Raw genomic sequence first — 25,252 nt, 5'->3', positions numbered from 1 at the left:
TGAGGCACAAAAATATAATTAACAATTTATGAAATGTAACAAGCAATTTTAGCAGGTGAATCAAAGTTTTCATATAATAAGAGAGTGAGAATGTTTTCTTTGGGGAAGACTTTATGAGCCAAGTATTAATGTAATGGAAAATAATGCAATGTCCAATTTTGTCATCGTCAGCATTAATAAGGTTCTTCCAACTAATGGAAAGTTAAAACAACCTATTTTATTTTTCCCTCTTACAAGTTTACAAGTCTATCAGTATTTTCAGAAAAGTCATTTAAATCACAAATTTGAGTACCTTCTGTGTGTCACTTCATGATCACAAGGTCCTATAACAGAACGTTTACATAACTTTAAAAACATTAAAGAAAGCATGTACAAGGCAAATTTTTACTTTTATCTAACTTGAAGTAATTTTGAAAGTTTGTATCATATACCTGGTAAAGCTCTGCAGAGGAACTGTAACTTTACACCTAAATCTAAATGGCATCGTGAAATAGGCTTATTTTATTCATATCCTACCTACTCCTGTATCACTGTCACCTCATTCCTACAATCTATAGCCAAAACTCTCAAAATGTAAGCCACCCCAATCTTTTATCCTGAACTCTCATCTTCATCCAATTCATAATCTCCTTTTCCTGATAGATCCTTTCCTTTCCATACTCTTTTTAATATTAAACTTTGGACCCTTTAATCTGTTTATCTAATACCTAGATAACACCTTATATCTCTCTTAAAAAAATTTTTTTTTCTTCATTTTAACCAAAAAACCTGTTTATATTATACTCTTTCCCTAGAAATCTCTAGCCACAGCTCATTCCTTAGAGTCCCTCTTCCGGACTCCTAATTTCCTGCATTTCCATAATACTTGACTACATTTTCTCTTGTACAGTCCTTATGATACTATATCCTACCTAATTATTTTAACAAGCCTAACTCCATACCCTAATAAACAATGAATTGTTCATGAGTAGGTATGGTATCTTAAATCTTTATACCCCAAATATGTGGCCCAATGCCTGATATTTAGTAAATATTTACTGAATAAATTAATCAATTTCCTAACCAATAAAAAACTGTCTAATTTCACTAAATTCTCATTGCAAACCTCTACACCATTGTTTCCTCTTCTTCTGATGTCCATGACTTCTGGTTATACCACATTGTCATTTTCAGATCTCTCCCTCTATGTTGGAGGTTCACAAAACCAACCTCAGGTCAATGATTCACTAGGACTCCCAGAATTCAGCACATAGTTGTACTCACAGCTAAATATATTACAGGAAAAGGATACAAAGCAGAAGCAGCAAAGGGAAAAGGCACATGGCACGAAGTCCAGAAGCAGCAAAGGGAAAAGGCACATGGCACGAAGTCCAGAGGAAACCAGGAGCAAGCTTGCAAGAGTCTCTTCTCAGTAAGACATACAGGATGTGCTTAATTCCCTCGGTAACTAGTTTTGACAACACAGATAGTGTTGCCTACCAGGAAAGCACAAGAAAGCTCATTACTCAGTGCCCCAGACTTTGGTCATGTGAGCACCCTCTACCTTAGCATGTTCTAAAATTCCAGACTCCCGTAAGGAAAGCAGGTGTTCAGTATTAACCACACTGTTTGTACAGTTTAGGCACAGTGAGACATTCTTATCACTTCTGGGAATACTGGGAACTGTCCCAAATTCCAAATTCCCAGATACCAGCCAAGAGCCAACACTGCAAGCAAGGCTTTCTAAGGATAGCAGTCTCAAGCATGCTTTAACTCTTTTCTGCACACCCTGACACTCTCTAAGGACACAGCCGTCCATGTCACAGTTTTTTCCTCTACCATGACTCATCTTCATCCCAGTTAGTTCAATATTCAGCCCCTATCTGGTTACCTGACCTCATCAATTCTGAGAAAATTCACCTTTGTTGAATTCACCAATCCATTCACTGTAATATAGTCTGGATATTTTCATCACTTGGAACTATATCACCTCTTAAATTCTGAACTATAAAATTCACCTCTTACCACTACCAACAATCATTTCATTTTACCTACCCTAACCAAATTTGTTTTTTCATTCTGGTTGTAACTTACTACTTATCATTCCTCCTTGCTTTTCCACTCGGTTATCAGCTCCCTATGACTCCACTTCCTTATTTGCCAGAACTACAGTCAATTGTCCTGACCACACTCCAACACCTTTTATTTTCTGCACATCTAGAGTGTCTCTTGTCAATCGAATTCAATTGAAATGTTACTTTCTTCATTTCAATTCCCACTACCTGGAGCTATAGGAGAAAAATCATAGAACTATTATAAACTATTATCTAACTTCAGTTATATTATTATAATAAGCTTTACTCATTCTCAATCAGCTCCCTTTTTCATACTCCATAGTTGTTTCTCCTCTGTGTTCAACTTTACCCTCAGAACCCACATTTTTCGCAGATAACCATATTAACTCCAACCGGAGAAAAAAGAGCATTGAACATAACCTGCTTTGCCTTCTCTCCCTTTCATGTTTAGATATACCTATGTCATGAGTATCTGTACCATCTATCTCAATGGAGGCATGCTTCCCAAAGCTAATCATTTACTTTTAGTTGCATCTCCTTCAGTCTCCTCTGCAATCTATTGTACTTCTCTCTCTCTTCTGGCTCCTTATGCATAGCCAACAAACCTGCATAAGTCCACCAAACCTGAGAATCTGAACACCTATATTCTTTTCTCTCAAATATATGATGGCATTCAATTCTTTTCCTTCCTCATCCAATGTTTTGAAAGAGTCTTCTACAGTCACTACCTTTCTCTCACCTCCCATGTATGATTCGAACTACTACAGTCCATGCTTTAATATACATTTCTTTACTGATGAGACCACTCTCAACAATAGCTGAAAATAGTTCTTTTCTGCAAGTTCTCATTTGTATGGCATGCTTTCTCCTAGCAGAGCTTAAGAATGTCTTATTTGACACAGGCTACAGCACATACCTCCTTTTCTATGCCTTTCATTTCTGCTCAAGCCTTTTTGTAATTCTAGACCAACCAAAGTAATACTGTCAGATAGTTTTACCAAGACCATCTTATGGATAAGAAAAACCACACTTCGTGTTTGTTAATATTAACTGCAAAATATTACCTTTAATGGTTTTGATGTGACATAAGTTACTTAGTTTTGATACTATAGTTCTGTTTGGAGTAGGGGGTGTATGTTTGTATTTTTAAGTCTTGGCAGGAGGTGAAGTTTGTTAGCAATGAAAATAGATATATTTTCAGCTTAACAGCATTATAAATTACTTTTATCTATGATACTCCTTCAAGTTTAAAGTTTTTAAATATGGTAAAAATAATTCACTTTATTTAAAGTTGAAGTACAATTGGCCTTGAACAGTATTGGAAAGGCCAAATTTCATCTTATAAAATGATGATTTGATACATCTGAAAGAAGCACAATAGGTAAGAAACTGAACTCCCTTCTAACCTAACAACCTAACATTAATAATCCAAAAGACTGGAAGTAGCACTTAATTTTAAAAGGTATGATTCACGTTTGGTGGCATCTTATTTTGGTTATCTACAAATACAAGTAAAACTAAAAAAGTATATATGTTGTTAACAAGGTCTTAAAATGGAAAATATCATGCACTGTCAGTGAAACTATAAATTATTATAAAAATTCCCAAAATCAATTTGGCACTTAAAATATTTATACCTTTGTCACAGTAATTTCTCTTTTAAGAATCTAGCCTAAAAAATAATCTGAAATGTGGGTAAAAACATGTGTCGACAAGTTCCCTGAAACTATAGAAAAATAAAATTGCATTATATGAATGTTAAGTAAATTATACTCTGTATAACAGAATATTAAACAACTATTAAAAATGAAGTTTTCAAACTAGTAACATGGGAAGTACATATATTAAAAAGAAAATGCAAAACAGTACATATGCCATAATCTCAACTGTAAAGAAAAAAGCTTCCAAAATAATAGTCTTCAAGAGCACAATTTGATAGTATATAAAGTCTTAAAAAAAATTAATACCCTTAAACCCAGTAAGTCTACTTCTTAGAAATATATAACAGTGGCACAGATATATTAATGACTAATCAAATATTCTGCAGTGTTATTTTCATAAGGGAGTATTAAAGACATTTATTGTTCCTTAAAATAGGATCTATTTTTCAGTACGTGTGTAGCAAGTAGTTGATAATAGAAGTATTTTATAATGTACATCGTATATTTTTTTCTATTTGAATCTTTTCTTTGGTATTACCTAGGTATTTTATTCTAAGTACATAGGAAGTTTTGGGTTCACTAATCGGTAGTTTTCCTGCACGCATTTCAACTTTTTCTATAGTTCAAGTGCATATAATTCTGTCCTTTTTACTTCCATTTTTAATTCTTCTATGTTCCTTGTATTACCTCATATTAATGTAATACCTCTTAGAATTCACTAATGCATTGCTATTTTAAGTTAAAATGTATTTTGAACTCATGGTAAATTTTGCCTTTTAGATATTAGATACAAAATTGCAAGAATCTGTTTCACCTTGTGTCCTTATGTGATTATTTCCCTTGCTTCTGAGTTGTAGTGCTATTTTTAACAGTGAAAGTTTTCAAACAGAAATATCCTACAGTTACATTACTCACAATACATCAATTTGAAAGGATACTACACAGCTCAAAACCGTGTGTATTACAGAATAGTAGTTACTCTGAGTACTTGACTAGCAGCTCCCTTTGCTCTGGCAAATTAGACCAAAGATAGGCATCTGCTTTAAGAACAGCTAATCCCCAGGCTGGTTTAGCAACATATGGTAGAGCAGGGCCCAACAGCCCTACTCAACTTGTACATTAACTAACTCAATACGATCCTCTTTCTTGAGGTATCTGAAAATAAGAGACAATAGCTGGTAGCATGAAGCTTAAGCTGGAGCCAAGATACAGTAAAATAAGTAGAAGTCAAGGATAAACTGAAGCCAAGAGTAAGCAGAAACTATAAGCTAAAGGGAAAAAGTGATTGCCAGTTCCAGCAGAAGGTGGAACTAAAAGTAGGCAAGTCACTATGACAGACCACTAGATCAGGAAGCAAAGGACACATGCTGCTGAGAAAAATGACAGAATAATTTCATCACCAGAAATGCACTATATTATTCCAGTCTTCTTGAACACAGGCCATACAATGGCAAAGTTTCCTGTCTTCCTTAATCTCCATGCATTCTTACAATGAACTCCCACTGCTCAAGGACGCCTAAGTGGTTCTGTTCCATGAAATCTAATAGAGCCTAATATATCATACATTTTAAGAACCCACATATGGAGAAAAACAGAAAAAGTTAATCCATCAAAATATTAATAGTGGTTAACCCTAGGCAATAAGATTATGGGTGACATTTCATTTTGTATATTTTGTTTTCCAAAATTTCTGCAACGACTTATATTACTATATTACACTAAAGATTTCTAGAAAAAAATTAATAAGGATTAGAAATAATTGCACCAAAATATTAAATAACCTTTGCTTCTTGATGATTATATATAGTTTATTTTCTGTTTCACTTGATAGTACTATTTCCTGATTTTTAATCATCTTTACATTTTTCATTATAATTAGGAAAAGGAGTAAACCTGAAGAAAAACTGGATAAAGGGGTTTTGTTTTGACTTAAATCACACTAAGGAAATATATGTGCAATTATATGTCTAGGTTTCAAGATAATTCTACTAGTTTTAGAGTATATTTTAAAGTATTTACAAGGATATTAAAAAAATGTTTAAGTATATATTAAGTGTACTTTAAAAAATTTAGAAATTCAAAAGGAAAAATTCTAATTTCACAGCAGTAAAATCTCAGAATCTGAGCTAGAAATGGTCCTTAGTCCAAACATTTCATTTTACAGATGCAGAAACGGATGCATTAGAGGTAAGTAACTTGTGTCTCATAGCTAATTACAATGTAGGTACAAAGCTAGAGCCTAACTTTCTTGAACTCAAGCCCAGGACAATTTCTACTACAGGACAATGCTTCCAATAACTTTCTTTATAAGCATAGAAACCATTTATGTCCTTGAATGAGAAACTTCTAAATAGAGAAATTATTTCAGAACTGAAAAGAAAAAATTCTTTCCATCAAATAGAAATTATAGAATTAAAATACATATGAAATGTTAACATTTTCAGATGGAACTAGAAAAAAATGTTTTTAAGCTTCTCACCTTTGTAACTAAAATCCCAAAATATGTAGGGTTTTGTTACAAATGTCTGTGTTGATGAACAATAAGTTTGTTGCTTTGGTTCAGTAAAAGAATCAATTAGGCAAACGGATTCTGAAGCCAGACTGCCTGAGATGTAATCTCAACACTGCCATTTACTAGATGGGTCACTTACACACCAAGGATAACAATTGGCCTAACTCACTGAGTTCATATACATAAAGCACAAATAGTGCATGGCAAAAATCCTGTATATTTTAACTGCTTTTATTATTATAAAACAACATAAATGTCTGCTGTGTTTTTATTATGGTGATCTAATAAAGTAGGCATTATCATCCTTTAATATCCTCTATGAACAATTTAATCAATTAGAGAATGTCTAGATCTCAATGACTTCATGAATATCATCTTCAAACAGCTTGGCAAATTGAACAGCCAATGATCAAATTGGCTAATGTTAACTGTGAAAAAATTTTCCAACTTTTTGCCAACCTCTTCAAGGTCAGGGGGTGGTACAGAGGAAATGGTACAGACAGAGGTGCTAGATTCAGAAAAGCCAGGCAATATTAGAGTTTGTAGCTAACACGGGCAAGCATTAGGCTAGGCAAGTGAGACAAAGGTTGAAAAGCACAAAGGTGTTACTGTGGTGAAGACGTAAGAGCAACACAATAGAAAGAATGCTTGAATTATAATCCTGGTTCAGATCTGCCATCGACTGAGAAGGGGAAGGCTGCAGTTGAAGCTGGTTTAGGGGGAAGATTATAAATTCAGTTGTGGATATTTTGGATTCCGAGACACTCGACCGGTACACATCTATAGACTCATAAAATTTAATCTTCCTATAGATATAAGACCTATAAACATATGAACTAGCAATTTCAGATTCACATTGAACACATGGGTTAATACAGATGGCAACAGCACATTTCCTATACTGAACTCTGAGCTCAATGAAATCAGCTTTTTAGCTATTTTAGGCGATAAAGTTATAATTACAGAATTTAAATTTTTTAATGCATAAAAATCACATTTGAAATGAATCTGGCTGCCTTAATATACATCTGAATATCAGTGTGGTTCAAGGAGAAAGAGCTAGAACTGCAAGCATACTGTTGACCCAGGAGATACAGAACCCCTGGAGTTGGGAGACATATATATATATATATATATATATATATATATATATCGGTCTCAGAATAAGTCTAAAAATTTTAACTATGTGACAAAATCTGAACCTTTGGGTTTATCTGGCTCTATGAAAGTACAATCTCATTCACAAACCAGTGAAATCAAAGGCTTAATTATTTAAATCATGTATTACCATCCACACTACCATAAACCTCATCACTATACATATTCTAGCATTAGAATTTTACTAATTTTCAGTTTTTAAAATTATATTTTTAAGTCTTCAGAGATAATGACATATGTTGTTAAACAGTGAAGTTATATAAATGTACTGATTAAACTTCATGGCATTAACTTCTGATGACAGAGATTCAAATGATCTAATTCAAGTACTTTCTATTATCTGTACCATACTAAAAGCAAAAAAACTTTGTGTATCTAATTTATACATATTTTAGAATGTCCTTCAACCTTATATTTATTATGAGCAATATAATGATGATAAGTTATGTTCATTTAAGAATACATGGTAAACTAGTGTATGATACAGATTACCAAAAATATTAATTTCAAGTAATATTTATAATTGAATAGTTTAGGAAGGTAGGGGAAAAAAAGGCTAGGTACATAGGAACTCCTTCGCTGAACTAACAACTAAGGATTCCACTGTAACTATAATGCATGATTAAAGACAACAAGAAGCTCTTGCAGGAAGCACATGTGTTAAATACACACATTCACTAACCAACTAATAATAACAAAGGTAGGTTACCCCAAAGTCCAACCAACTCTACCCATAAGTAAACTTAATTTAGTAGATAGTAGGATGGAAAAAAGCTTAAGAAAAAAATCATTTTTCCAGGATTTTGTGAGAAAATTTTAGCTCTTGTGTGCCTAATTCAGTTTAAAATGTAAAGATGTAAAAAAACATAATCTTTTCCTCAAATTTAATGAACAGATCATTGTGAAACCCCACACATCTTTTGGCTAAACGATACCACTTTACAAAGGTCTTCACTTCAAAATCTATCTCATGGGAAAGCCCTTCTTCACTTCCAGCACATGTAGTTCTCTTGGCATACCAGTCACCCGGTGGCAAAACAGGAAACGCAGGTATGTCATCAAGACAGTCTCCAGTCAACAGTAAGGGCAGCCATACTTCTTTGACCTCACCTTCCACAAAGCCAAAACAAAACAACACTAAAATGACAACGACAACAAAAAAAACACAACTGAGTAATGAGGTGGCAAAAGTGGCCACTACTATTTTTCCATATCATAGGAAAGTTGTGAAACTTGATGGCTTATAGCCAGAACTGTAATATCTTCTTTATCTAAAGACCATCACCCTAGATCACACCACTATAATCTCTCATCTAGACTGTTCCAACAGCTTCCTAACTACTTTTCCCAGTTTCAGTCTATTCCTCTATAAGCTTTTCTGGGCCCTACTAAGCTCACCAACCTCCTTTCAAGGCACTATCCCCTTTGTTCATTATATTCTAGCCACAATACAGAAGTAGCCTTTGTTTCTCAGGCAAGGCACACTTATTGTGCTGTTCTCCAGATCCGGGGTGCTCTTTACAGGACTCTCATCCTTTCTAAATGTTACCCTCCTCAGAGAGGTTCTTCCTAATGACATTATTTTCAATCACAGCTCTCTATTGGTCTCCTTCAAAGACATTTTCTCAGACATAATTTGTCTATTAGCTATAAGCTCCATGAGAGCAGAGGAACTGTGAGTTTCATTCATTACTATATAGTCATAGCCTCGCATAATACCTATCATAAGATTCAATACTTACTTATTAAATTACTTATCAGGTAACCTCAATAAGACAGCTAAAAATAAAGGATTAAGCAAAAAGTATTCTGAGAAAACAAATATCTTAAAATCCAACGGTTAAAATTTAAGCATCTAAATTCAACAGTCAGAACCAACTTCTATTACTTTATAAACAGTTCAAATAAGGTTAGTTGCCTCATTTCCTAAAGTTGATCCATTAGAAAGAAAAGAAGATAAACAGAAAGCAAAAACCCACACATGTGAAATTCAAAAGTGACTTTTAGAGAAGACCTTCAAACCCTAAAATACCTTAACAGCTTTCAAGAATATCACTGTGTAACTACTTGGTAATATCTGTTTCTGATTAAATGTTTCCTCTATTTAATCAGATAATTCTGATGTATGTTCAGGATCTTGTTTTAAAGTAGAAAAACGTATATCATCTTTTAGACTGATTTCCAAGAAAACAGTAAAGATTAACCAAAAAATGTGTATGGATAAACATCAAAATATGTGATAATAATCTGCTGAATACTTTCTGTGTCCAGATCATTAGATAAATTACTTATGACGTTCACACCTAATCTCTTAGGTAGATATTATCCCTTTTGCAAATGAGAAAACTAAAGTTCAGAAAAGCTAATGGTTAGTTAGGAAGTATGTAAGAATTGAAACCAATTCTGCTTGACATCAAAGACCACGCTCTTTTTACAGTACCATACGCTGCTTTCCAAATGTGTCTGATATGAGAATCACTTAAGCTCTTATCAATAAAAGTTCCTAGGCTCTTCCTCTAAATATTCTGGTTGGGGATGTCTGGGGTAAGAACCTAAAATGTATATATTTTTAAATGCCCTAGTGATTCTCATAATTAGGCAAGTTTAAGAAATCTTACATTGGGATGAGGCTAGATGGCATGAACATGAAAACACTGGTGTAAGATCTGATTTTACAAATAAATTCTGAAAAGAAATTATGAAAACTCACGCACAAAAAAATCTTACACAGAAGATACTAGAGTAAGGATATACTAAGAGAATCTGTGGCTACATGTTAGACTTTAAGCTTAATTTTACTGAGAATAAAATCTTAGTTTTAGAGATTAGAATGCTAAACCAAACATAGATACTAAATAAACTTAAAAGATTCCCCTCCGAGTATATAGTAGGTTTAATATCCCGGCCTTTAACCTGTTAGGAATATAAACTCAAGCTGGAATTTAAGAGCAGATCTCATATTAAAAATATTATTCTTCTTTGGGTGGTAAACAGATGTCAAATTACAATGTACACCTGAAAATTATATATTTTATTAACCAATGTTACCCCAATAAACTTTTAAAATAATAAAAAATAAAAAATATTATTTAGACTATTATTTAAATATTATTTTGAATAATCGTATTTGGTTATTTACCATTATAAACAATTTCATATAATTTACTTTTCACCATTTAGCCCCTGTATTCCATTTAGTCGGGCATATAAAATTTTAAGTACTAGTCAATTTCACATCTGTTGGTAGGCAGAAATCCAACACTGAACTGTCTGGACCGAAACACCATGCAAATTTCAAATCTAAATATGGTAAAATTCTAAAACTTCAGTTTATTACCATATTTCTCATTTTATCAAGAGAGTTTTCCTATTGAGAAGTTTTGGTAGTTGGCCCAATTAAAAGGGTTAGTATTTTATTCTTTGTATTGTCAAAGATATATTCAATGCTATACTATAAATCAAACTAATTTCCTTTCAAATTACAAGGAATAACAAAAATCTCTGGGGGAAAAAACTGTCTACCTTAATTTGACAATTTCCTCACAGTTATCAAATTTTGTTTAAAAATAAAGAGGAGCCATTTATCTTTTGAATGTTATTTTATAAGAGTTCTACTGTAAAATATTATTTGCCTTCATTATTAGGAGGTACAGAAAGAGAAGAAACAGTTATTCCTTTGGCAATTCTGACATCCAATGATGTATGCAATAACTTCATCTATTTAGACTCTAAATCGTAGAGGACATTTCAGGATCTATAATATTCCAGGCAGCGTATTATGTAGTGAAGAAATGAAGACCAATAAGCACAATCCTAAAGAACTCCACAGCCTCGTGGAGAAATATCAATGAGGTCTACAAGAATTTCAAAACAAAAAGGTTGAGCTTTTAAAATGGAATGTCATATTTTATGCTGGGTGAAAGGCATGACGTTAAAAACTGTTTAACTGAAGTGACTCTGTTAATTGAGCAAATCATGTTCAGGTCTCTTTGCTGCAAACTACACCTAATAGCAGTCTTGAAATACCGATACACTTTAAAACAGACAATTTGTTATTGAATCTACCATTAGAAAGGTCAGTAAAAACTAAGGTGTTCTTGTGATGTCTCCTATGCAAAGATCCTATTGTACTATAAAGTAGTTGCCAAATATTTTTTTCAAGTCACATTTCTAAACCTTTCAATTTTCCACAGCATATCTGAGACGAAGACAAGCAAAGAGGGTGATGTCCCACAGCCAGTGATAAAAACTGGTGAAGAATGAGGAATTATTTGTGTCAAGATTATACTTTAGAAGAGAGTACATGAAGACATAATTTAATGAATTAGAAAAAGAATAATATTAGAAACAAACCTCAGCAAAATAACTTGGCTCTATGACAAGGCTTAAGTTATAAGCCAAAGATTATACGTGCCCTAGGAAAGTCCCAAGTTTGATTCTGATATAGGAGGGCATGAAGTGAGACAGGAGTAAATATTGTCAGTTATAATTATCAATTAGCTAGGAAATACTGGCCTAAAACTAGTTTTAAATTCTAATTTGAGATGAATACATCCTTTAGCGCTATCATCACTGTGAAAAATCAGACTTCAACAAATCATTATATTTTGTACAAATTTGAGAGTTAAAAATTCCATAATCTTAAAATATTAACCAATCTGGCCAATACTACCTAATAAGTTAATTATCTTTTTCCTCAGCTTCATTACATAATAAAATGTGAAACACCCCCTTCCCACCACCATGCACAAACAGGAAATCTTTTAACTGAAGTGTGAGCTCTAGAGCCTTTTAAATTAGATGTACATAAATATTTTGTAGTAATAGGAACATATCCTCTCCCTCTCTTCCTTCAAATACCACTTTTTCTCAAAATATGCTTCTGCACCAGATTTCTCTCCCTATTGCACCTGCCATCTTGTTCCATGTCACTACATGCAAATCTAACAATGAAAAAAATTATTATATACTCATCCAAAAGAATATCAGGAAAGAATTATGGAAGTACAAAGTATAAGTCTGATTTGGAGTCAGTATTAAAATTTTTGTATTAAAAACCCCAATAAAATAGACTTTGCTTAGGCAAACTATAACTTTTACATCCTTATGTTCCAAAAATCTGATTATGCCCCCAAACTAATCAAGTCCTGACTATGTAGTAGAAAATGGAAAGTAACGTACTTTTTCACATCACTAAAATTATATGCCAAATTATATCATGTGAGAATATAGTGACTTCTAAAGTAAGAATACTATAATATGATATATTAAAGTAGAGGGAAAAAGGAGAAATATTATAAAGGTCTACTCAAAAGTGAAATCTGAAAAATACAAATGGATAAATCTATATCCATAAATTCAGACTGATCTGGATTACAGATGATTCAGTTTACACCATCACTTACTTTCAAATTGGTAAGGGAAGACTGCTCTGAACAGCTCCTTAGCTAAAAAAAGAAAAAAAGTGGGGGTGCAGAGGTAGTGATTAGCTTAACCAGTCTTACTATAACTGTTTTAACAGCTCTTCTGATTTATATTTAAAGGCAAGAAAAACTGACCATGCTCAACAGTTACAGTAACTGGTAAGCACTAATTTCAAAAACCTTTATAGGTGCTAACTGGACTACCTATTAGCATGGTATGCCTGTGAATCATGTGTGACAGTCGTATCAAAAATAAAAAAAAAGGTTTGTATTACTATTACTATACTTATTTATGTCACCACAAAACAAGCGTAGGTTTTCAATGCAGTCTTATAATTCTCACTGAAATACTTCACATAGTAATTTAACCTACATAAAGTTTAAAAATAGAAAAGAAAAAAAAAAAAAAGACTAAAGTGAATCACTGCCAGGTTTGAAAATGGCAGTTCCTATTTCTTAGTACTGTGCTTTACACCTATGTCTCTCAAAGTGGAATAGTGTATGTGTGGAGGATAATTAACAAAGGCTAATATTTACTGAGCGGAGTAACACACAGTGTGATGAATTCTTTGCATGTACGGTCTCATTTAATCCTCATTAAACTTAAATTAGGGACTATAACTATCCCTATCTTAACTAAAGAGGCACAGATTAATAATTTACCCAAGAAATGGCAGACTACATTTCAACCTAGAACCTAATGTCAAGGTTAACAGGAAGAGAGGGAAGTGTTTGAGGGAAATCATAGAAATATTAACTCTCAATGTGGAAAGGAATACTGTTTACTGGTGGCATATAGTTAGTTCCTCTTTATATTACTCTGGAATAGTAGTTTGTAATCCTAGCTACAAGAAAGAATCACCACTGGGACTTTTTAAAAATATCATCTACACCTGAGACCCTCACTCAGCTACTTGGCCTTCAATTGGACTGGCCTGAGCCCAAGGCAGGGGTATTTTTTTTAAAGCTCCCCAGGTAATTCTAATGGGGAGCTAAAACTGAGAACCACTAATAATTCTCTCCCACCCTGCAAACCTGTCTAAGTAGCCAACTACACTCAAATTCACTGATCACCTATTTAGTTCTGAGCACTATTTGCCTATTATATTTTCAATTTAACCCAACAAAGTACTTACCTTTTCTTTTCCTTAAACAGCAGAAACATTACAACTATAGCTGCACCTTTTCAAATAAAATTTTGCCTGCTTCTCTTTGACATGAATATTGTAGGGGAAATTTGGGCAGATAACATGAAAAAGTTTGAAAATCCCTTCTTTAAGCACCCATATACCCCTTAGGTTTAAAACAATGTGAAAAGTTCCTAAGTCAAACTGAAAATTAAAGGGCAGGCTATGAGACTAAAATAGTTATGTGATACGTTAAAAGATTTAATATCTATGATATTTATAATTCTTAATTCTGCTGATAACTGGTATGGTGGTGATAAATTCCATTGTCTTTTCATGGCGCTGTGACAGCTATTATGCAGTGTTTTTACCCTGTTAAGTCATCTGAATATAAACTAATAGATGCTAAAGAAATCCAAGCATTATATAAGCATACCCAAATAACAATATGTCTCGTCACATCACATCAAGTATTGAGTAATGTAAGGATCCTGTTGACAATCTCACATGAAAAGTCTTGCTGTTTCAGTAAGTTATTCATTGCACATCCCACTCACCCTATACCAAAATATAATAAAAACTGTTAGTCACAGACTTGCTGGCCCTTTTATTTTACTAAAAAGGTGAAGTGTGGAGTTATCTGACAAGAATTAAAGTTTGATTTATGATTTAAACAGGAGCTCTAAAATGAAAAAGTGTATAAATGGTTCAAGTTGTACGAAATTTTGCACTTCTCAGAGAAACTTTACAAAACTTCCTGCTTCCGGACAGCTCATTATTTGGTTCAAGTCTTCACATTCCTCTATTAGTCATGACCTTTCAGAAGGCTCTTCTTCCTTATTGTTTGAATATCGTACTTTTAAATGTTGCTAAATGGACTTACAGGATCACTTATCAAATGAAGAAGCCACCCCACAGTTCATGCCCAAAGGAGGGGCTTAGAGAACCCTCAGTGACCTGAGCAGTGTGTCCATCATGAAGATTAAAAATGTATGTTCATCTATATTTTTATCGTATACAATTACAGGAATTTGCATTTGTTCTGCAGAAACTGACTCTGCAAGAAACTAAGACCTGTGAGTATGTGTGAAACACATACACAACTGCAGTGAACTACCCATTTCCGATTGTCATTGGAGTCTCACAAGGCCCAGGTCTGACTTCTAAGCCATATGTCACTAGGCTCAAAAGCCCAGACGAGGAGAAAGAACCAAAGCGTAACTGGATGATAAAACAAGGGGGAGGGACCTCATAAATACGTGTACTTCCACCCGAAGCTTGAAAGGCAGACACTGAAGAAAAACCTTCGCTCTGGGATCCCTCATATCGCCCCAGGCCTGCAGGGCTTGCTAAAAGGGGTGTGTGGGGAAGGAGAGCAAAGAGTCTGTCCCCGTTTTCAAGACCTAAACAAATGAAAATAAAGCAAGTTCTCACTTCCTGTTCGTCTACTTTTCCCGAAGGCCCCCAACACAACACGGACAGCGAGGAAAGAGGGCTCTCGAGGAGTAACGGGTGCCCACCCAGCCCTGAACCTCCCGTCCTCGCCCTCGCCCTCCTCCGGGCCTTACACGGTGACGTGACCGGAGCCGCGGACCACCACCGGGTCCGGCGAGTACTTGAGCAGCTGCTCCTCCAGGGCCCGCTCCTCGTCCTCCTCCTCCTCATAGATCTCGTCGAAATCCGCCATCCTGAGCCTCCGAGGCCCCCTGCCCAAAGGGGCCTGACTCCAGGGGCTTGGGCCGCGCGCAGTACGGTGTGGCGAGGCGGCGGAGGCTGAGGGGAGTCGCTGCCGCGGGCTAGAGGCCGCGGAGTTGGTTCTTGGCTGTCTTGGCTCCGGCTACAGAGGAGATGGGGTCCGGACCGTCTCCGCCATTACCGTCAGCAATAACAACAACACAACGTCAACATCCGCCCAAGGGCCGACACCTTCACCAGCACCTCCGCCGCCGCCGCAACTCAGGCAACCACAGCAACAGCCAGAGCCACCCGCAGCGGGAGCAGCCGGCTAGAGCATCGCGAGACTTCCCGGGAGTGCGGGCGGGTGCGTGGGCGCGTGGGCGCGCATACGTGAGGCCTTGCGCGCTCCCAGGCTGCCTTCCTTCCTCCACTTCCACCCGCCGCGCCCGAAGCGCGGCCCCGCCCTCCAGCTGGTGAGCCGCGGACCAGCCAGGGGGTGGCTCTGGGGTCTAGGTGCGCTAACCTCCACTCTGCGAACAGAGCTCGAAATGTTCAGTGGGGCACATAGTTAAAGTATTCTCTAACCCAAACAACTGAAAATGAAAAGTCAGGTTAGAATAGAGAATTTATTGTTCGTTTGATTGCCAATTTACCTAATAATCGAATCTCGCTTTTTCTCAGTATTTTAGTCTGTGATCAGAACCAGAGGCTGTACTTCCCCAATTTCAGGAACCTCACAGACACTCTCCAAATAGTTTTGTCCACTATAATACAGATTTTTTCAAAATATATCCAAATTCAAGCATGTTGTCCCATCATCCTTTTAAATATAGTCCAATATATGAGGCCAGCTATGCTGATGCCTTTCTTTTCCTCACAAGAAAACTCACGGTAGTCATGCCATGAATCAAAGCTGACAAATTCTCTGGTTTTCAAATTGGAAGATGCACTTTCCTCCACCAACTCCCTCATCAACCATAACCTCTTCCATTAAGACCTTAGGAAATCTCTTTCTTCCTCTCACAAGAAAAGGGAAGAGAAGGGAAGGGTAGGGAAAGGGAGAGGAGGGAAGGAAGAGTTTAATAGATTACTCTTACCTGCCTAGACCACTGGTAAAGGTCTAAGGGTCACCTTGGGTATTGGTTTCATAGTCAAGAAGCTGCCCAGGCATACAAATATTTCAGGGGCAAGAGTGGGCTCCCAAGAGTCCTAAATATTGAGCATATATTGTGCGGGTAGAAAAGGTTAGTCATGCTGGACCCAGCACTGGTTAGACTATTCTCACACCCTAGTAAATCACTTTAGATGGGTCATTGTGGAAGTCGAGAAAGTACAAAGGAGGGCAATGAGGACATTGAGAAATTCCAAACAATCACCTACCAGAAATGGTTGAAGAAAATGAGCATAGTTAGCTAAGAAAAGATAATAGAAGAACATAGTAAATGTATTAGACTTACAGACTTACAGATGTCCCCAGAGGACATCTATTCATTTATTCATTTAACAAATGTTTACTGAGCTCCAATTATGTGGCAGGCACTGTGCAAGTGTGTGTGTGCGTGCGCACACACGTGCATGTGCATGCACATATTTGTATGTGTAAATGAGATACAGTCCCTGCCTTCCAATAGCTTATTTATCACAAAGGCAAGCACTTGTAATTCTGTCCAGTGCTCCCAGAAAAGTATACAGAGGCTACTAATGAAGCCCACAGAGGGCAGCTTGGTTTGGTAGCTAACAATGAGATCTGGAGACTGACCGCCTTTATTCTCAGGTCTATGTGTAAAATGAGGATATAGTAGTGCCTACCCCACTGGGCTATTCTGCAGATTAAATGGATTAATACATGCAAAATGCTTAGGAGAGCCTGGCACACAGTAAATATAGGGTGGTAATAGGGGATCTCTAAGGCCTCATCCAGCTAATCAATTCTATGAAGATCAGCACAGGTTTTTTTTGTTTTGTTTTTGTTTTTGTTTTTGTTTTTGTTTTTGCATTATGTGATGATTAAGCATATACAGATCATTTAATATTCCCCAAGAACCTTGTGAGGTAATCAAGAAGGATGTAATTTATTCCTTAGTTTTAGAGATCCTATGTGACTTTACCATGGCCAAATGGCTATTGAATACTCAAACTCAAAGCTTTAAACTCCAGTGTACCAAGTAAGCCAAACTCCTGAATTTTCTCTTGGCAGGAACCAGGAGACCAGTGACTACACTCAGTTGAAGGAGCAGCTGCAAATGGCAGGGTGAGAAAAGGGAACAAGAGGACAGAAGGCCAGTCTGTTCCAGGCAAGCCCGCACACCTTTCTGTAGTAACAGTGGCCAAGATAAGGGACTGGTGCTCCAAAGTATCTAAATTATCACATAACTAACAATTTCTCAGGGGCAGAGGAAGTCACTCATAGCTCCTTAAATCTCCAGCATCTTTCACAATTCGTGCTTCAGAGAAGACACTCAGTAAATGTTAACTGAATTGAGTTGTATTGTTACTAGTGCTATTTCCAGGACATCATGAGTTAATTAGGCTTCGAGGACTGCAAGAATCTTAGCCTTATCTTAACACTGGTTTTGTATGGGGGAAATGTTCTACTCTAAGATATATTCAACAGAGAGATCTTTGTAACTCCCACTTTGTAATTCTCAATGTAAGGTGGGGGCTGCTTTATTTTTGCTCTTCCTCTTTTGCTCTTTTCTTCTGTTCTAAAAAAGACTGTCAGAGCCAGCAAAGGGTGTGGGACCTGGGAACATGGCCCAGAGGGTGAGGGAAGATGTTGACATCAGAATTCCAAACTCCACCCCAACCCTCCAGACTCCAGTTTCCTGTCAAACTCCTTCCCCTAGTTTCCTAGGGATGAACCCCCGCTCTCAGTATCTTTCTCCTCAGTGTTCAGGTTCTCAACTACTCTCTGCAGAATGGACTGCTGTCCATTTCAGTTTCCCTCTACATTCCTGCTTCACACTCTTACATATATACATTCAGACCAAATGACTCCAAACCAAACAGGATAATGTTTGGGGTCTCCTGAGGCAGCAACTCTTCAGTTGTTTTTAAGGCAAATATTCCTAGGTTTGAAAACATCCAAGTTCTGTCACTACCTGAGAGGCCTAGAGCAGATTCAACTTTCTAAGCTTCTTTTTCTTCATCCTGAATTGAAACCTATGTCATAGGGTTATCAAGGGTCAAATGAGGTAATGTGTGTGCTATGCGTGTGCTGAATCAAGATTTCCCCAAATTCATACATGGAAACCCTACACCCTAATGTGATAATATTCAGATATAGGGCTTTTGGGAGGTAATCAGGTTCAGATGAGATCATGAAGGTGTGGTCCTCAGGATGGGTTTAGTTGCCTTATAAAAAGAGACCAGAGAGTTTGCTCTCCCCACCTTCCTCCCTTTGGTGTGAGGGCACAGGAAGAAGACTGTCACCTGCAAGCCAGGGAGCTAACTCTTACCAGGAACCAAATTAGGCAGCACTTTGATCTTGGACTTGCAATCTCCAGAGCTGTGAGAAATAAATTTCCATTGTTTAAGCCACCCAGTCTACGGTATTTTGTTATGGCAGCCTGAGCTGACTAAGACAGCATGTAAACCCTCATTTTTTCACTCATTCATTCATAAAAAAAAAAAAAAGTGCATTGAATTTTCCCATGTTCCATATTTTGTGCTTTAGTAAATAAAACACAATCCCTGCCTTCATGAACCATAAAATCCATTAGGGAGGGCTAGCAGATAATTATAGACATAATTAACTATTAGAATTGTGATCAGTCCTGTGGAGAAGTACAGGGGACCATGAGAGCAGTTAACTGATCTAACTCACTCTGAGAAATCAGGAATCTTTTTCTAAAGAAATTACATTCAAGTTGATGAGCTAAGCAAAAGTAGGAGGGTGGAGAAATATAAGAGATGAGAGAATTCTAGGCGCTGGGAACAGCATGTTTATTTTAGTTCGTTCGGGCTGCTATACCAGAATACCATAGACTGTGTGGCTGATAAACAACAGAAATTTATTTCTCTGCCCTCATGACCTAATCATCTACCAAAGCACCCACTTTCTAATACCATCACACTGAGGGTTAAGATTTCAACATACGAATTTTGGGGGAACATAAACAACAATGTTTAAAGATCCAGAGGGAGAAAAAAGCATGGCCCAAATCAGATACAAACCAAAGCCAATGTGGTTGGACTGCAGTGAGGAAGGCAGAGCCAAACTTTGATGCAGTCAAAGAGGTTGGTGGAAACTTAAAGGCTTGGTAAGGAGTTTGAAGTTCATCCTAAAAATAAAAAAGATACACTGAGGATGTGAATCTCAACAGTAACATTATCAGATGTGCATTTAAAACCCCCCAAATAGGAGACCAATAGTCCAACCTATCCACTGCTTCTGAGAGGCACACATCCCACCCGCCTTCGAGGATTTGTGATAAATCATATTTCCCCCACTCTCAGCACATGTGATTAGGTTAAGCTGATGACATCCCCAATGCCAAGAGTGGGTATATGACCAAGGACTGGAAATCAGAGAGAATGGAATATCCTGGGGCACAGCAACTAGTTTAAATGGATACATGATTGAGACAGAGCCAAAGAGATTCAATAACAGGACTTTTAATGGAACTATTGGGGGGTGTGGAATCTATGTTTCTGTGAATCTACAAGGCACCATATTGCTCTTGTAGTGGTAGAAACTGACTGAGAATGATGCCAACACTGAGGAAGGCAGGGACAAGGGATAAAGCAAACATGACTTCATCCTGATGATCATGTTTGAGTCTCCTGAGTTCAGCCACACTAAAGATCTCCCAGGAAAGGGTAACATATTCAGTTTGTGGAACGTGAGACACCCAGTGAAGATGCCAAGTAGAACACAGATGGATAGAGATATTAGATAGATAGATGGAGAGATATGTGGTGGGTCGATGGATAGATAAGACAAGGAGAAAGGGGTAAAGGGGACAGATTCAAAAGAGAAGGCTTGGCAGAAAATAAATACATTTGAGATTCATCAGCTCACAGATGGTAAAGGTAGCCATAGAAGTGACCAAGATGGCTCAAAAGCTAAGAGTGAGAAGATAGAAGGATCTAGGATGAAGGAATTTCAGTGACTAGAGATGAGGGAAGAATGAGAGAATGACAAAAGAAACTGAGAGGGAGTAACCAGTGATGAGAGGCAAACTAAGAGAGTGTATTGTTACTACAAGAAGGAGATAGTAATCGTCCATGTGAAATGCTGCAGAGATGCTATAAGGTAGCAATCAACCAGTGCCCACTCTATGTAGAAGAATAACAAATCCTGGGGAGGGACTCCATTTCTACAATCAGCAATTTGGCAGACAGAGCCAACCCAGAACTTCTTGACTCTGGAAACTCATAGAAATCCTAGATCAAATATAACCATTTAAAAATACAGAAATAAAGGGGAACATAACTCCCCACTTATGTGTGAACTATAGAGAATTCCTTCCAAAGAATACAACATGGAAAAGGTAGGACAACTAACTTTACCACCCAACAACACCTGACAAACACTACTGCAGCCAGGTAATCAAGCTGAACAGCAACAACCATAAATCATGTTGATAGTGTATACCTTTGTTATGCTAGGATGAAATGGCACTTAACATTTCTGATCTTCCTACCCAAAATCCATAACCCGCTCTAATCATGAGAAAAACATTACACAAATTCCAATGATGAGACATCCTACAAAATACCTGAATAGTATTTCTGAAAACTGTCAATGTCATTGAAAATAAGGAAAGTCTGAGAAATTGTCACAGCCAAGAAAAGCCTAAGAAGACATGACAATTAAGTGTAATGTGGTATCCTGGATGGGATTCTGGAACAGAAAAAAGAAATTAGTTAAAAAAATTTTTTTTTAAAATCTAAGGAAATCTGAATAAACTATGGACTAGTTAATAATAAATCATCAACAGTGGCTCATTAATTTTAGCAAATACTCTAAGAGATTAATAGAGAAAATTGTGTGTGGGAGTATAGGGAATTCTCTGTATGATCTTCTCAATTTTTATTAAAGTTAAAACTTCTCTAAAAATAATAAACTCTATTTTAAAAAAATAGTAATATAGTAAGTACTAAATTCAAAAGAGAGGAGAAACTTTTTAGTGCCAGAAGTAAAGTTTGAATGATAGACTCATAGACTACACCCTGGAGCTAGGAAGACTATTGCATCAGAAGTAGGTCCCAATAGCTAAAGGCAGGAGTTTTAACACTCATGCTGTGATAGGAAAGTTGTTCATGGGTAGGTTCAAGGCAGGATCACAGCGTCCAACCAGGAAGGGCTGCAAGACAGAAATCAGGAAAAACTCTGCCCATGGGCCCAAGGAAGCAATATGGCCGTATTTTCTCCTGGAATTCTAAGTTGGGGAAATTAAAGTCTTTGGTGAAAAATTAAAGCCTCGGGTCTGTACCTGCTAGACTTTCATGTCTAAATTTACACCAAACTCGTAATATAGGAATGGCCAACCTAAAAAATTAGTTGAGAGAAGGATCATATCTAGCATATGATTTCTGAAAAAGGTAAATGGGATGGAATCACACAGAACTTGATAATCAATCACACAGAATGTGTTACACTATTCTATTCTCTAAGAAGAGTGACAGGGACAATAATATTAATAATAATAAAGTATGGTTTTTTATGTTCTTGAACCTAATTTATCTGTATGGGGTAGATGTAGTTTTAGAAAACGTGGCCTCAGTAGCAGAAATATTCAGTGCCAGCCATGAGAACCATCTTCTTAGATGTGAGGACGAATTTTAAATTGCATCAGGAACATTTTAAATTGTCTTAAGAAATTCAAACTTCTTAGTCCTCTGGGAAAACAAATAAAATATCTTATTTGGTCTTTACTCCTGGGTATAGTTTCAAAAAATAAATTAACCCCTTGACTACCATTGATCATTTTAAAAACCTTTTTTAACCTAAAATTTACACGATGTGTCCCAACCTTAGACTTCACCATGTTCACCAGATAAGTAATGGACTAGCACTGCTGCCCCAGTGCCATAGGATTAAGGAAAGATTGTGTGCAATACAAGGCTTTTGAGGGGCAACAGAGATCATATTCTGCTTCTACAGTCATCTCAGCAACTGTGGTGACTGAGGAAATGAGAAAGAAGGTGATCCAAACTAGACTGGGAACTTCCTGAGAGTAGAATCTACTTTACTTGGGAAAAGAAACAAATGTTTGTGTTAATGTATATAAACATTTGGGCTCCATTCTAAGCACTTTGCACATATCAACCTATTTAGCTTCACAAATATCCCTATAACATAGGTACTATTTTCATCCCTATTTTACACATACGCAGACAGAGGCAAAAAGAAAGTAGGTAACTTGGCCTGAAGCCACACAAATAGCAAACAGTAGAACAAGGATTTGCGCCTGAACAGCATATTTCCTCACCCATGATCCTACCACTGTGATCTACAAACTTAAACACCAGCTGAGAAAGATTCAGATTACTTCCTCTATCTTAGTACCTACAGCAGTCCCTGGCATGTAGTTTGTGCTTTATAAATATTAAATAGATGGCTACATGTATGAAAACATCCTGTTTTCATTTTTTCCATGATCATTTTACACTGTATATATATATTTAGTTCAATGTTTATCTCCAAGCATTTTTATAATAAATTTGTAAAATCCATGTTGATTCTCTTAGATTACCCTAGAATATTATCTATGGCAGCTCAACCAATTTAAACCAATGCTGTAAATATGGCATATAAGTTGCACTGGGTTTTCCCCACTGCCATCTTTTAAATTCGCAAATGTCTGGAGACTACTAAAATCATAGGCTCATAAAACCAGAATGGAGCCCAGAAGTCATCTAGCCCACACTGGCTTCCAAAACAATGCTTCTGTCTAAATCATGTGGTGCTTCTTTATCTACCGAACATCTCCAATAATTACATTAAATATCCATGGTATATTGAGAATACACAAAAATATTATGTTCTTCCATAAATCCTAAAGACTATATTCTTTAAGCTCTAAGACTGTATCTTGGCTATTTTTTTTTTTTTAATTCCAAGCCCTTAAATGTTGCCTGGAATTCAAGAGTCATTTAATACATCTTCGTCTGTTAATTCTTATTCCAAACTTTGAGGAGACACAAAACAAGTTTACTATTTCTTCTATGTAGCAGTCCTTCAAATAAGTGAAGGTACTTCACCTGAAATCTTTTTTCCTTCATTAAACAAAGCCATTTATATCCATCATTTGTCATCCAAGAAGGTAGTTTCAAGTTTCTGACTTTGCAGAGGCTGTATCTGACTCCTATCGGCTTTGTTTGGTCAATAGCCTTTTTATTCTTTGGGACTCAGATTCAGAGATAGTATGATTTGGCTAGTGTGATAGCCAGCCTCCAAGATGACCCCCTAATGAGCCCCATCATCTGCTATTCATGCCCTTTATAATTCCCTTTTGCACTGAATACAGCTGATCTGTATGACCAATAGGATTTGTGAAAGTGACAGTATGTGACTTCTGAGGCTAGGTTACATAGCATCCACATTATTCTCTTACATCACTCACCCTGGCGGAATTCAGCTGTCATGTTATGAGGATGCTCAAAGAAAGGAACTGAGGTCTCTTGCTATTTATGTGAGCAAGCCATCCAAAAAGCAGGTTCTCTATTCCCAGTCAAGCCTTCAAATGACTCCAGCCCCAACTAACACCTTAACTGGAATGTTCTGAGAAACCTTGTGCCAGACCATCCAGCTAAGCCACTCACCAAATTCTAATCCACAGAAACTGTGATGAATAGTATGTTTATTGTTGTTTTAATCCACTAAGTTTTAAGATAATTGGTTATATAGCAATAGATGACTATTATAGATAGGTCAGAAGAAAAAGAGACTAGCACTTCCTTCCTGACCCCAAGTATCATAAGAAACAGTAGAAAGACAAAGAAAGATATATTGATCAAACTATTAATTTTTAGTTTTCCGTGTGGAGTATGTGTGTGTATGAATATGTAAAAGTTTCTTTAATATCTTTTTTAGTTGTTTTATGTCTCTATAGCACTATAATAGTGCTATACTTATATAGACATTTAATACATCGCTTATAAAATATTGGGCTTCACCAATATTTGAAGGGCACAACCAATTTTTGTTCCTGAATGGATGTGGTGAAAATCTATACTTTATTCTTTTGGAATTCTCACTGGGAGTCAATGCCCTTCTTATTCACCAATGCTAAGATTTTCCTATACTTCTTCGAACATGGTATAAAAATGAGCTCGATTTAATAATTATAATCATGCTGGACTTTCACACAATTAAGTTTAGGCAGTACCTGGCTTCAATGGGAACTTGGAAGAGAACTTTCCCTCTGCTCTCTCTCTTACTGATCAATCTTATACCAACACCAATACACTGGCCTTGCTATGGTGTGTTTTTACTCATATTTATTTTTTTAATATTTTCTTTCTTAATATCTGCTTTTTATAGTCATACTTTTGAAATTTCTTTTCTACTTTCATCACCTCATAAGTTGCAACCTCTTCTTAAAACCTGAGTTACTTTTATAGAGAACTAAAAATTTTAAAGAACAAATTCTCTCAAGTAAGTTAACTTTAGGACTTCAATATCCAGGGT

The 25,252-nt window shown here is 36.4% G+C and overlaps 1 protein-coding gene across 2 annotated transcripts in view; it reads right to left on the bottom strand.

The window, feature by feature from the left end:
* Positions 1-15,906, bottom strand: part of CHIC2 (cysteine rich hydrophobic domain 2) — a 38,709-nt gene extending 22,803 nt beyond the window's left edge. Inside the window, exon 1 of one of the 2 annotated variants that reach the window (XM_016124284.2) lies at positions 15,504-15,906. In XM_016124284.2, the coding sequence (XP_015979770.1) occupies positions 15,504-15,622 (119 nt within the window). In that variant the 5' untranslated portion in view covers positions 15,623-15,906. The remainder of the gene's footprint in view (positions 1-15,503) is intronic. The other variant, XM_016124285.2, reaches the window with a different exon arrangement.
* Positions 15,907-25,252: the final 9,346 nt, after the last annotated feature.

Source organism: Rousettus aegyptiacus, unplaced genomic scaffold (assembly GCF_014176215.1).
Source record: "Rousettus aegyptiacus isolate mRouAeg1 unplaced genomic scaffold, mRouAeg1.p scaffold_m13_p_10, whole genome shotgun sequence".
NCBI classification, from domain to species: Eukaryota; Metazoa; Chordata; class Mammalia; order Chiroptera; family Pteropodidae; genus Rousettus; species Rousettus aegyptiacus.
The sequence above is the reverse complement of the archived record's forward strand: the minus strand, read 5'-3'. Positions and strand labels throughout refer to the sequence as shown.